This window comes from Embiotoca jacksoni, unplaced genomic scaffold (assembly GCF_022577435.1).
Source record: "Embiotoca jacksoni isolate LCO1_2020_lvr unplaced genomic scaffold, fEmbJac1.0.p SCAF_9, whole genome shotgun sequence".
Classification (NCBI taxonomy): domain Eukaryota; kingdom Metazoa; phylum Chordata; class Actinopteri; family Embiotocidae; genus Embiotoca; species Embiotoca jacksoni.
The window spans coordinates 10,484,179-10,496,105 of record NW_027185447.1 but is presented as its reverse complement, the minus strand read 5'-3'; the positions used below and the strand labels follow the sequence as shown (position 1 = coordinate 10,496,105).

The 11,927-nt window shown below is 40.8% G+C and overlaps 1 protein-coding gene across 1 annotated transcript; it reads right to left on the bottom strand.

The window, feature by feature from the left end:
• Nucleotides 1-412: 412 nt before the first annotated feature.
• smc1a (structural maintenance of chromosomes 1A) lies at nucleotides 413-11,740 on the bottom strand. Its single transcript, XM_069141465.1, has 26 exons — nucleotides 11,361-11,740; nucleotides 10,529-10,717; nucleotides 9,642-9,754; nucleotides 9,179-9,382; nucleotides 7,944-8,182; nucleotides 7,583-7,841; nucleotides 7,123-7,263; nucleotides 6,948-7,030; nucleotides 6,731-6,830; nucleotides 6,248-6,355; nucleotides 5,923-6,108; nucleotides 5,439-5,618; nucleotides 5,182-5,328; nucleotides 4,838-4,975; nucleotides 4,631-4,747; nucleotides 4,441-4,547; nucleotides 4,194-4,335; nucleotides 3,952-4,097; nucleotides 3,686-3,839; nucleotides 3,489-3,596; nucleotides 3,053-3,209; nucleotides 2,791-2,945; nucleotides 2,518-2,669; nucleotides 2,346-2,415; nucleotides 2,134-2,244; nucleotides 413-1,335 (listed from the first exon to the last, which is right to left on the bottom strand). The coding sequence occupies exons 1-26, from the start codon at nucleotides 11,467-11,469 to the stop codon at nucleotides 1,255-1,257; spliced, it is 3,696 nt and encodes a 1,231-aa protein (XP_068997566.1). The 5' UTR covers nucleotides 11,470-11,740; the 3' UTR covers nucleotides 413-1,254.
• Between the last annotated feature and the right edge of the window lie 187 nt (nucleotides 11,741-11,927).

The following is an 11,927-nucleotide window of genomic DNA, read 5'->3' as shown; positions in this document are numbered from 1 at the left end:
TTCTGCAAACCATCATGGACATATGACAATACACAGGCTGGGATTTGGAGAAGGAAAAAAATAAAAAGACGAAACTGGTGAGTGTGTTTAAAAGAAAAAAGCATTACAATTTTGATAGAAATATACTTTGAAATGACGCGGTTACTGCCTTGTGGTGGAGACAGCTTTGGCTGCTGCCTCTGCAGAAGTTGGTGTGAAAACTGAGACTCCAAAAATAGCCTTGCGTCGCAAAGCACAGACTCCCCCATATGGAATGAAAACTAAAGCAGCAGGTTGCATGCTGCATTGAGGGTTCAAATTGATTCATATCAAAGTAAGAGAATTCATAAAACAGACGGTAAAGCTGCCAAAGCAGCACCTAAATAAAACGGAGTTGCATGGACGCATTACAAAGTAAACAGAATAAAGGATCTTAAATAATTCTAATTTTATTTATTGAGGCAAAGCAATCAATAAAACAGACCTGACAGAATAATCTCACTAATGCTGAGTTTACCTAAAGCTGATTCAGAATATTACTCAGGGAATAAAAAGAGACTGCTGAGCATACATCTGCAATGACATCAGCACATTTCCTTTGAAAAATGTTCTGATGAGTTTTTACAAAGCGCCATGATCTCATTATAGCTGTGCCTGCTGCAGCTAATTGTGGATTTTTTTTTTTATTTTTTTTTTTAAGCTTTCACACAAGGGAATGTATCCACCGTACTGTAACAACTGTTTCCTGATCGAGCTTTAAAAAAAAAGTAGCACATGTGAAAATGCCAATACATCGTTTAGTACATACAACAGAGGACAGGCGAGGGCTTTAAAGCACACGGTTGTAAAGAGGGCCATCAACAGTATAAAAGTCGTTTTGGGTATATTCAGGACATTTAACCACATGATACAAATTCTACAGTTTGTTAAAAAGGTCGAATTCCTGCACACTTTTACTTGATTACATCAGATTTATAATAATTACATTTAATGTATTGTAATGGCCAAATTGACAAAGGGCTGGCTTGTATAAATTTACATACATCCTGGTTGTCACCATCCAAAAAGAACCCCCCCCCCCCCTCCCACACAACAAAAAAAACCTCACTAATTCACTACTCTAGCATATCCCAAAAAAATACACAACATAAAAAAAAACAGTAGGAAATAACGTGAGACCTAATGGATACATGATCTGTGACTACAGAGTACATGAGCAATCCAGATAACAATAGAGAATAAAACATCCAACTTGCCAGCGTTGGAGAGCTCATCTTACTCATTCGGATTTGGGTTAGCATCGGGATACTGCGAGAGGTCAAAGGTTAACACTTTGCTGATGACACAGTCTCCTTGCTGTAGATGGAAAAGAAGAAAAAACAGGTTATTGAACATGCACTTAACATCTCAGAACACTTTGTTATTTTGTTTTAATCATACTAAGTTTAAAACCAGATGTACCAAATATGATTTATGACAATAGTTCCCAACTGGTGGGTTGCAACTCAAAAAGAGGCCGCATGAGAAATAAAGACAGTTGAGGGGAAAAAGGTTTGTAGTTTTACTTTGAAGTCTACAGAACTTCTGCTGCAGTGCTTTTAGTTTGAAAGACTTCCTGAACCCAAATCTACCATCACACCAGTCTCACTTGTAGTTAAGAGATATTTTACATCCACTAACAGCTTGACCCGAGTAAATTATTTATTTTTACTTCACATTTAGCATTTTCTGGAGGATACCGAATTGAAAGTTTTAAGGTCTGGCAAATACTCTTTAATATAAAGGTTTTAAAGTTTAATGGCTTGTGTGACAAAACACAAGCTTTTATTTTTTATATATATATATATAGACTCCATATCACAGTGTGGCATGATTTTTTTAGTTTCATTATTCACATTTTTCTTTAACTTCATGTCTGTTTCTCTTTACTCTTTTTCTGTCATGGTTTTTATATTGTAGCGTTGGTTTAATGCAATACTACAAAAAAAAGCTGCATTCTTGTAACATTCAAATGGTACTTCAAGAAGTCTTATGATTACTTGTGTGAGCACATGCTCATACTAGGAAACACGTGTATACTATAAATCCAGTCCACAATATATGGAATTATGTTGATTAATTTTTTTGTAAACTACACGTTCAACAGAAACAGACCTCCGGATAAACCCCAATGAGTGAGTCTGCCTTGGTGTAGAATTCCTCCTTCAGAGAGATGACGATGGCCTGGAAGTTCATCACCGACTGGTCTTTGATGTAATTGGCCACCTTGAGGGTACAGAGTGAAATTATGGGTTGATGACGAGCGGCATTAATCAACATTGATAGAAGTTCGAATCACTGAATCAGATTTTTATTTCTGAACAGACCTTGCCAATATTAGTGTTGTCCAGAGCTGCGTCAATCTCATCAAGGACAAAGAACGGGGCGGGTTTGTAGCTACAGAGAAGCAGGAGAGATGCTGTTAACAATGTTCAAGTGGAGCAGAAATTTACATCAATTTACAAGCAAGTCAAACTTTGTATGTCTCCCTTGTTTCACCTGTGAATAGCGAAGAGCAGAGCCAGGGCAGCAACAGTCTTCTCTCCTCCAGACAGGTTGTCCATGGGTCTGAATCTCTTTCCTGGAGCTACACAGTTATAGTTGATACCATCCAGATATGGCTCTTCGGGGTTTTCTGGGCCCAGAAAAGCCTGCAGAAGAAAGACACGCATATCATAAGGTTTTGCACCTGCACAGAGGGATAACCGAGAAATATCTGTTAACGCTATACATAATGTAACAAACTTCATGAAAGTCATTGCTCAAACCCACCTGGGCACTGCTGTTGCGTGACAGGGCCTTGTAGATCTCATCGATGTTGGTGGCCACAGACTCAAAGCAGGTATTAAAACGATCAAACCTTTCCTTCTTGATCTGCTCGAAGGCTTGCTTGGCCTTCTTGGCTCTCTTACGAGCAGCCTCAAACTCTGAAACAAGGACAAATGAACCCGTGAGATCGCACAGAGTTCATATTCAGAGCTCTGTCAAAGGTGCTCATTTGACCCCAGCGTCAACTGTTCTCCTGCCATCTCACCATCACTGGTCTCTTGGAACTTGTCCCTGACACTCTCGAGCTTCTCCATGGCCTTCATGTTGGGTGCGCTGATCCTCTGCAGAATGCTCTGCTGCTCATTCAGACGCTGCTGCAGTGTGTTTGTCTCTGCCTTGATCTCCTCCTCTGACAGTGCATCCTGTAAGGAGTCAATAAGGATCAAATAACTTAATTTTCTTACATTTCCAAAGTGTACTTTAAGCTATGCAGCTATCATATCTCTGCAGGAAATGGCTGGTTTTCGTTTTTAGTGTATTGGTAAGCAATTTATGAAGAAAAGTGCTATGTTGCTAATATTACTGCAACCAAGAAAACCAAGTATCACAAACTCAGAGAGCTGAGGTTGCATTTAAAATAAGGAGCGGAGGACATGCTGGACTGTTTACATGAAGGCAGGTGTGATGTTTGGACTTGGTACCTTAAGGTCTTCAGACAGGTTGCTGTAGTCGATCTCTATGAGAGCCTCTTTAGCCAGAACAGTGCTGGATGTCCTCTGGCTGCTGGACTCATCAGTCTGGGAGCTTCCCTAAAGAGCAAAAGAAACGAAAAGTGTAATTTGTCTGTTTTTGTCTCAGTAGAACAATAGTTAGAGGACTTGTGATGGTGTTTGAGTACCTCTCCCTGGCTGATGTCATCCATTGTTCCCGAGCGGAGAGGCAGCCTGATATCCTGCATTTTGCAGGCCTGCAGCAAGTTGTGACGGTCACTGCGTTTCTGCTCCAGTTTGGTCTCAATGGCCGTCACCTCCTTCTGCAGCTGAGTCAACTCCCTGGAATAATAATACAAATAATAATTGTAGAAAAACTATCTCAAAAGGTAACATTTACAGTAACATGACATAAGGAATGTTTAAGAGAATGTGTGCGTTTGCAGCCACTGACTTGTTGGCGCCACCCAGTTTTTTGCGTATCTCCTCCATCTCATGATTTTTATCGTTGACTTCAGACTTCTTGGTGAGGTGCTGGTTCTTCAGGTCCTGAAGCTGGGCCATTGTCTCATCAATGATCTTCATGTGTCTGTGCTCCTCCTACACAAAACACACGTGTGACAATAAGCATGATGTTCAAATTGAGGACAGACTAAATACCGAGTTACGTTTTCATCCGTCACTCTATGTTTTTACCTTCTTAAGTCGCTCTATTTCAGCCTCGTCCTTCTTGACAGTCTGCTCCCACATCATGACCTTCTCCTGGTCCTCCTTCAACTGGTTCTTCTCGTAGTCCAACTGGATACCCAGACGGGTCTTTTGGGTCTCGAACTCAAGACTGAAACAAAATGACATGAGGTTAGACTAGACAGCAAACCCAGGACTGATTCAGTAACAATAAAGAACTGACCAACATGAGTACTGACTGAAGTACTAAACTCACCGCTTCTTTGCGATCTCATTTTGCCTCTTCACTTTCTCCTCCTCAAATTCTCGGATGTTCCTCACGCCGATCTCTTTACAGAATTCCACAAACACCTCATCTTCCACCTGCAAAACAAAATCCATTGATGTTACTGCAATGCCAGAGATTCATACACTGACATCTAAATAGATCTCGCATTGTGCCTCACCAGGTTCATGCGGTCGCGCAGGTCCGTGATTTCCCGCTCGCGGGAATGGATGATCCTCTTGATGTCGTTGATGCGAGGGCCAAAGTTTGCCAGTTCACTCTCAAGCTTAGACTTCTCCTGCATGACGCAAATGAAATAGGCTTTTGATGCAACAATCACTATTTACAAATGGCAAGAGGAAAATACTGAGTTGCGACCAGGCTGTACCTGCATGTTGAGGGAGAGGTGGCGGGTTTTCGTCTGTTCCAGATCACTCTGGGAGTACTTGAGTCTCATCTGCAGGCCGTGGGCCTGAGACTGCACCTGACGCAGCTCTGCCTCCTTCCTCTTGGCCTTCATTTGCTCCTGCAAAGAAAAACATCAAAAATCAGGGAAAATGAAGTGACTTTACTTTAAGTGAAAATTAAACTGAAATTAGTGCAGAAAGGTATATTTTGTAACTCTTTGTTAGCCATCCTTAGGCACTGCTTTTTGCAATGTCCTGCTAACTATCAGACTAATAGGATCAAATAAACGACCTCCATGAATACAGGTAACAATCAGTAAGTCACCTTGAGCTCTTCAGTGAGTTTCTCCTTCTTTTCCTTGAGCTTGTCCACTGCCTTCTCATCCCAGCGTCTGGCTTTGGCCTTGAGGTCGCTGGCTCCTCCAGAGATGACTCCAGACTTCTGGAACAGGGTACCGTCCAGGGCTACCGTCTGGACAGAGATGGACAAGGAGATATGAGGCACCAAAAGGGACAATTCTCTCATGTACCGTATCACCAGATGGAGCTCTCAATCCTCCCATCCTAAATGAAGTTAAGTACCTTGTGTCTGTATGGCCCTCCGAATGCAATCCTTCGTGCATCCTCCACATTCTCACAGACCAGGGCGTTGCCACAAGCATACTGGAGGGCTTTCTTGATGTGGGGGGGCTCATAGCGGATCACGTCAATCACCAGCTTTGCTCCTCGCAGCTCTCTCAGTTTCTCATCTGTTGGTTTCACCTTTGAAGAGACAAAATACAATTTGATTGTTTTTTAATTCCCATTGTGATTTAATTAATGACATTAACCAAGAAATGAATAACCAAAGATAATTTGGCTGTAAATATTCTGTATTCAAATGGCATTTTAATTTGAAGTGATTAAAGATTCTTTAAAATCTCTTAGATTTAAAATAAAAACATTCATTCTCTTTTTCGTTGACAAGTGTGTTCCCAGTGGTCTTTGACACATTGTTTTGTGTGTTGATTCTGCATATTGTAATTACTCCTGAATAGAGCTATCATCTGTACTTCTTAGTATTCACCTCGAGGTAGTCGAGAGGAAGGAAGGTCTCAGGCTCTCCTCTCTGCTCCTTGATGTATTGAATACAGTCTCTGCCGGTCTTCTCTGAGTCGACAATGATGGCATCCATGTTCTTGCCCAACACCTTGGTCACAGCAATCTGATACTTCTTCTGAGTGGGCTGGCACAGGTCGATAAGACGACCATACTGAAAATAGAGCAGCGTGTTGTTGTTGTTTTTTTTTACCAAACTGAGCGTCAAGTTTATTCACCACTTTTACTAAATCTAGTCACTGAAAACTGAAGACAGCATGAGAAACTTTGCTGATATTTCCCTGAATGCTCACCACAGAGCCTGGGTACAGTCGTTTGATGCTCTCCATGATCTCTGCCTTGCGTTGCTGGCGACTGTTCTCCTGCCTGTCGATTCTGGCGTCTCCCAGCTGCTCCATTACCTACAGCAGAAGCCAATAATAACAGCATTTGTCATCGAGTTCTTCACAGCTGATATTTTTACTTGCCAAAAGATGTAAGTAATATGTACAATGCGGTACTATGTCTGCTAGCCAAGTAGCATGGATTAGTGGCCCACTGAGCAATCGTGTGATATATGAAATGTCTGCAGTGAGAAATGTCTATTGATTCACATCAATAAATTACGCTTTCAGGGAACAGGTCAGCTGCATAGGAAGCCTGAGATTTTTGCTTCAGAACAGAGTTAACACATGTAAACATGAATTAAACCAATGAAAGCACACAAAAACACTGACAGTCAGCTAAGTTAACCTTTTGAAGTCATCTGCTTTTCTTTCCCTCCTGTGTTTGAGTACCTGGTTAAGCTCCGTGTTGATCTCATCGATCCTCCTCTTGGCCATCTCCACCTCCTCAGTCAGCTCCTCCTCCATGCGCTTCTGCTCATCTAGTGACTGCCTGAAGGAGTAACAGGACAAGAAGGTAAAAATGAAGCAGGACGGCAGAGAAACCTATAAAATCAATGAGCTGCACATCGCAGTGTTTAAAATCAATAGAGAAATAAGAGCAGCGTACCTGCTGGTGGAAATATAATCCTCTAATTTCTCAATACGTTTCTGGTTTTCCTCAATCTCACGGATCTTCTGTTTGATTTTGGCCTGGAGGGAAAACAATAAATCACATGGTTGTATCAAATCAGTGCAAATGAATTTGGTCTGACAGACAAAACTGTCATCATCCTCCTCTTTACCTCTGTCTCCACTTTCTTCCTCTCCTCTAAGTCAAGGCGGTCCTGGTCAGCCTTCTGGTCGCGGTTAAACTTCTCCAGCTCCTGTGCCAGGGTGGCAGCACGTTTACTGGCCTCCTCCTTCAGACGATGGTACTGTTTGACCTGGAGGAAGGGAGAAACTTAGGGTCACACAAAGTCATGTACATTTTAACATCAATCTGACTTCATGATTGAACAAAAATCTGAGATGATTTTCAAACAACAAACACAGGGAGTTACATGCACTTATTTTCTAAATATTACCATCATCTTAATGCCAAACTACTGAATTTTGAATGCCAAAACTTACACAAACCATGACATGACTACATGTGTGTTTAGTGATATGGGAGAACACATAATTCCGTTTCTTTTTTTTTTTATTTACTCAAAAGGAATGGTGGAAGCCTTTAAATGTGAACATCAGTCTAACATGTCCGACCTGATTTTCCTCCAGCGTGAGGTCCTGGCCTTGGCTCTGCGCCTCCTCCTCCATTCTCTCCTCAAACTCCTGCTTGGTCAGCTCCACTGCCTTCATCTCTTTATCCAGCTCGTCCATGTCACCTTTGCGCTTCTTGTACATCTTCTGGGCGTTTTGCAGAGATTTTCGTGCCGCCTCAAGCTTCTTGATTTTGTGCGAGGTGTTTTCTTTGGCCTTGATGTACTGAGGTCTCTTTTGGTTCAACTCAGAGTCCTTCTCTCTGCGAGCAAAAGATGAACAATAAATCAAATAGTAAATGGCATGGCTCCATGTATATGCATAAGAAAGCTGTGAGAAGGGCTTTCAGGACATTGTCACTGACTTGATTTCTTTCTCAATGGTCTGCTGCTCCCTCATCAGCCTGCCCAGCTCCTTCTTCTTGTCCTTCAGCTCCTCCTCTACGTGGTCCATCTTTTTACGGTCTTTGTCGATCTCCTTGTTCCGCTGACCGAGCTCTTTGTTTAACTTCTCAATCTCAGTCTCATTGTGGTACAGCTTGAAGAGCTGCAACTGTACACTGGCCCTGCATACTTCATCCTTGAGACGCTGGTAACGCTCAGCCTGGTAGAGTGATAGTAGGAGACAGAGTTCCAATCAAGTTTTCTAATGCAACACCAAGGTTTAAAAAGCAAATTAAGAATATATTGATTTATTGTATATCTTTTTGTAATAACCTTTACTTTAGTTAATTTGTATTAATATTAGACTTTTAATTATTACCAAACTTAATTTGTATGTATAGGTTACAAAAACATTAGAATAACTTGACATAAATACATGTGGTTGGACTATTAAATTATGGATGCACAGTATTAGATATTTTGCTGATATGCTGATACTTTCCAACTCTTTTGGCTGATCGCTAATCCTGACTTCTGTGTATCCACATGTTCTCTTTATTCTTAACAAATCAGTCCCTCTGTCCCTGGTTGACTTTGGGAGGGAGCAGTTAAAGATGTCGCATCTCTGCAAGCTTATGTTGGTGTTCAATTAAAAGCTCGTACTGACTCTCTCGTTGGCAGCTTTTGGTGCACTTACAGAGATTTAAAAAAAAAAAAAAAACACTGTCATCATTTATTGAACAAAGATATAAGCTCTGTTTGTGTGAGAGGAGTGAAACGTCCTGTAAATAGGGAGCAACACGGAGTAGATGAGAGAGATGCAAAAATAACACTCATAACTGGGTTTTAAGCCCCATTCCTGGTCAACACCAATGCTCCGCATTATTCAGCATTAAGCACAAGTGTAATGAAGTAAATTAAACATGCTTTGTATACGGCCTTTTAATAACCAGGAAAGCCCCACTGGCAGTACATTTTTTAGTAAAAAAAATGTCCTGGCCGAAACAGGCAGCAATACTTGTGGGTTATTGGGGGAAAAAAACATTAGGTAGATAACTAACATGTGACATAAATGTTCCTTACTGGAGAAACAACTTTAAAATCAAAGAGCAAAAGTTAGACAAGTATTTTCATTTCAATCTAAATGGAAGACCAGCACACAGAAGAAAAACGTTCTCAAAAGATTTTGTATTTAGACACAACACCGAGGACATACCTCTTCTTTCTCTTGCTTGGCTTCCTTGCGCTCCGCAGCAATGTTTTTCTTGCGATGATAATTGAACTGTGTGTCCTCCTCTGCTTTCACCATCTCCTTCTTCCTCCGGTCATACTCCTGGGCCAGCTCTCCAGAACGTGAGATCTCCTCAAACAGCGCTGTACGCTCTTTGGGGTTCTTCATGGCAATCGACTCCACAGCTCCCTGGAAGGAATACAAGCACCAAGCTGCAGTTAACAATAGCAGATGCTGAGAGCTTGTTACTAGATGTTTATTTAACACAATGAAATTGGTATTTTAGGGTCCTGGTCTAAAGTCACATTCAAAGCTGCGATAGTCAGTGAAGTCGCACACAACATTTTACTGTAGTAATCAACAACAAGCACAATACTCTGATAGTAAATTAAATGAAAGATTGCCCGTGCATATTCTCTTCAAGTTTATTTTAAAATTTTTGTCTAACCTGAAAGACGAGGAAGTTCCTAGCCTTGATCAGAATGCCAAGTTTTTCCAGCTCTTCACTGTATTCGGGCAGGCCCACCACCTTATTGTTGATGCGGTACTCCGAGGAAGAACCTGATGCACACGGCAAAAACACCATAAGTATTCGATAGATCATCATAAACACACAGAGAATGGTTACAAAGGTGTTGCATTAAACTTCTCCAAGGGAAGACAATCAACTGATAATAAAACATATCTTTAAATATTTAAGTCACAAAAATGTGTCAAATTACAAAATTTCAATTGTGCAAAGAGGTCAACAGAGACCGATTAAAGATCTCAACAGGATCTTGGGTAGATTTTAGGATGCATTTAATTATGAGTTTGTTTTCAAAAATTATCATTCAATGCTACCTGTTCAGCTCAATTTGTTGTTTCATTCACAAAAACTGTCATTCAGGGAAAAAAGAACTTTCCCACAATGGAACTTGTCGTTCTGTAGGACTGAACCACTTGTGATTTTTTTTTTGGTTTCATTAACTGATAAATGCAACATATTTTAATGACTAACACACAAATCTATATATGCACATGTTTTTTTTTGCATGAGACCTGATTTGAAAATGAGTTTTGTCATGTGCAGTTTTATGGTTGGGTACCCATGTTTGTGCAGCTGTACTTGGGCACCTACGCTTACAGAAGCTCTAATGTAACACTACCTAAATGTTTATGTTGCTTTACTATCAACGTATTCAAATGGGCAGCACAATACATGAACAAAAAAGCTCATCCTTTCAAATTTCTAGTACAAGTGACAAAAGAAAGTTATTTGACTGACATGTTTTACAGTCACACAACCACAAATGAATCATACATTTCAACATGACGGTCAATGGAGCTTCATACCAATAATGACCCTTGTGAAAGAGCGTTCCTCCCCATTATCTTCCTGGTACACCATACTGACAAAGGCTCTGTTGGCAGCCGGTTTCCCTACAGGCGCCCCATGAATTAGATCCTTCAAAGTCTTTACACGGAGGTTACTGGTCTTCTCTGCCAACACGAAGCTGATAGCATCCATAAGGTTAGATTTTCCTGCAAGAACAGCATTGAGATATTCAGTATAAACACTTATACGGAAATCACCCAAAATAAGCTGAGACCTTTTTTTATTTTGATCCACGTGAACAATCTGATGCAAACCAAGACAAGAGTCCTGCAATGAGGTTTGTCCTAATGACTTTTAAAATAACCACTTCCGTTTATGTTCTGCTGGTTATTCATCAACTACTTCCCAAGTCCAGCTGGTTGTGATGCTGCACACAATGGGATGATAGGATGAGTGTCCAGTGCAATGCTGACTGAAACATCTCTGCTAAAATGGTAAAAACGTGATACTAAACGTTAAAACAGACAAAATCACTTCGATTATCTCTGTAACACATTAAAGGATGAAAAGACAAACAACATTGTACAAATTGGTCACTAACAATAACCGAGATAACAGAAATAAAGATCTCAGAACAAAATGATAACAACAGCTAATAATACACATTGCACGTCAGGTAGGTGAAGTGCTGTTTAGCAGATTGTGACACGTGTTCTGTGCATTAAAGTTCAGGTTGTAAAATCTGAGTATTGCGGAGCTTTGAAGCTCCGTGTTTACTGTTCGGCGGTGCTAGTCAGCAGTTAGCACTTCTGCATTAGCCGCAAGATAATAACGGCGATCACAACATACCAGATCCATTGGGTCCGATGATTGCAGTGAACTTGTGAAACGGTCCGATGATCTGTCTTCCTTTATACGACTTGAAGTTCTCGATCTCTATGAGTTTTAAATAGCCCATCTTCGTTACACCGATCTAAGAAGAAACTATTAGCTCGGCAAATGTTAGCTGGTTAGCTAATGCTAACAATCAATGTTTAGCGAACAGGTTATCTCAAAGATGAAGTGTGCGCGCAAATGAATGAACCTCTCCGTTCGATCTGTTGGTGACCTATGCACGAATTACATTATGAAGTGCACGTTCAGTTTAGTAATATAAACAGCGTCATAATCTTTATCAAATACACTCGGTACGGTTGGCACAACAATGCGCCATTTTACAATCCAACAGGAAGACCCTCGAGCGCGCGAGACATGAAACCTCGTAGTTTCTCGCGAGAGGAAATGAAGCCGCCTGGAGTTTGTCCTCCTTATGGGTTCATGATTGTACCATTTCTTGAATAATTTACCGAGAGTAAATTGGATAATCTGCCAAGAGTAAATTATCCAAGTTACAAAATAAATCCTTCGGTTCTCAGA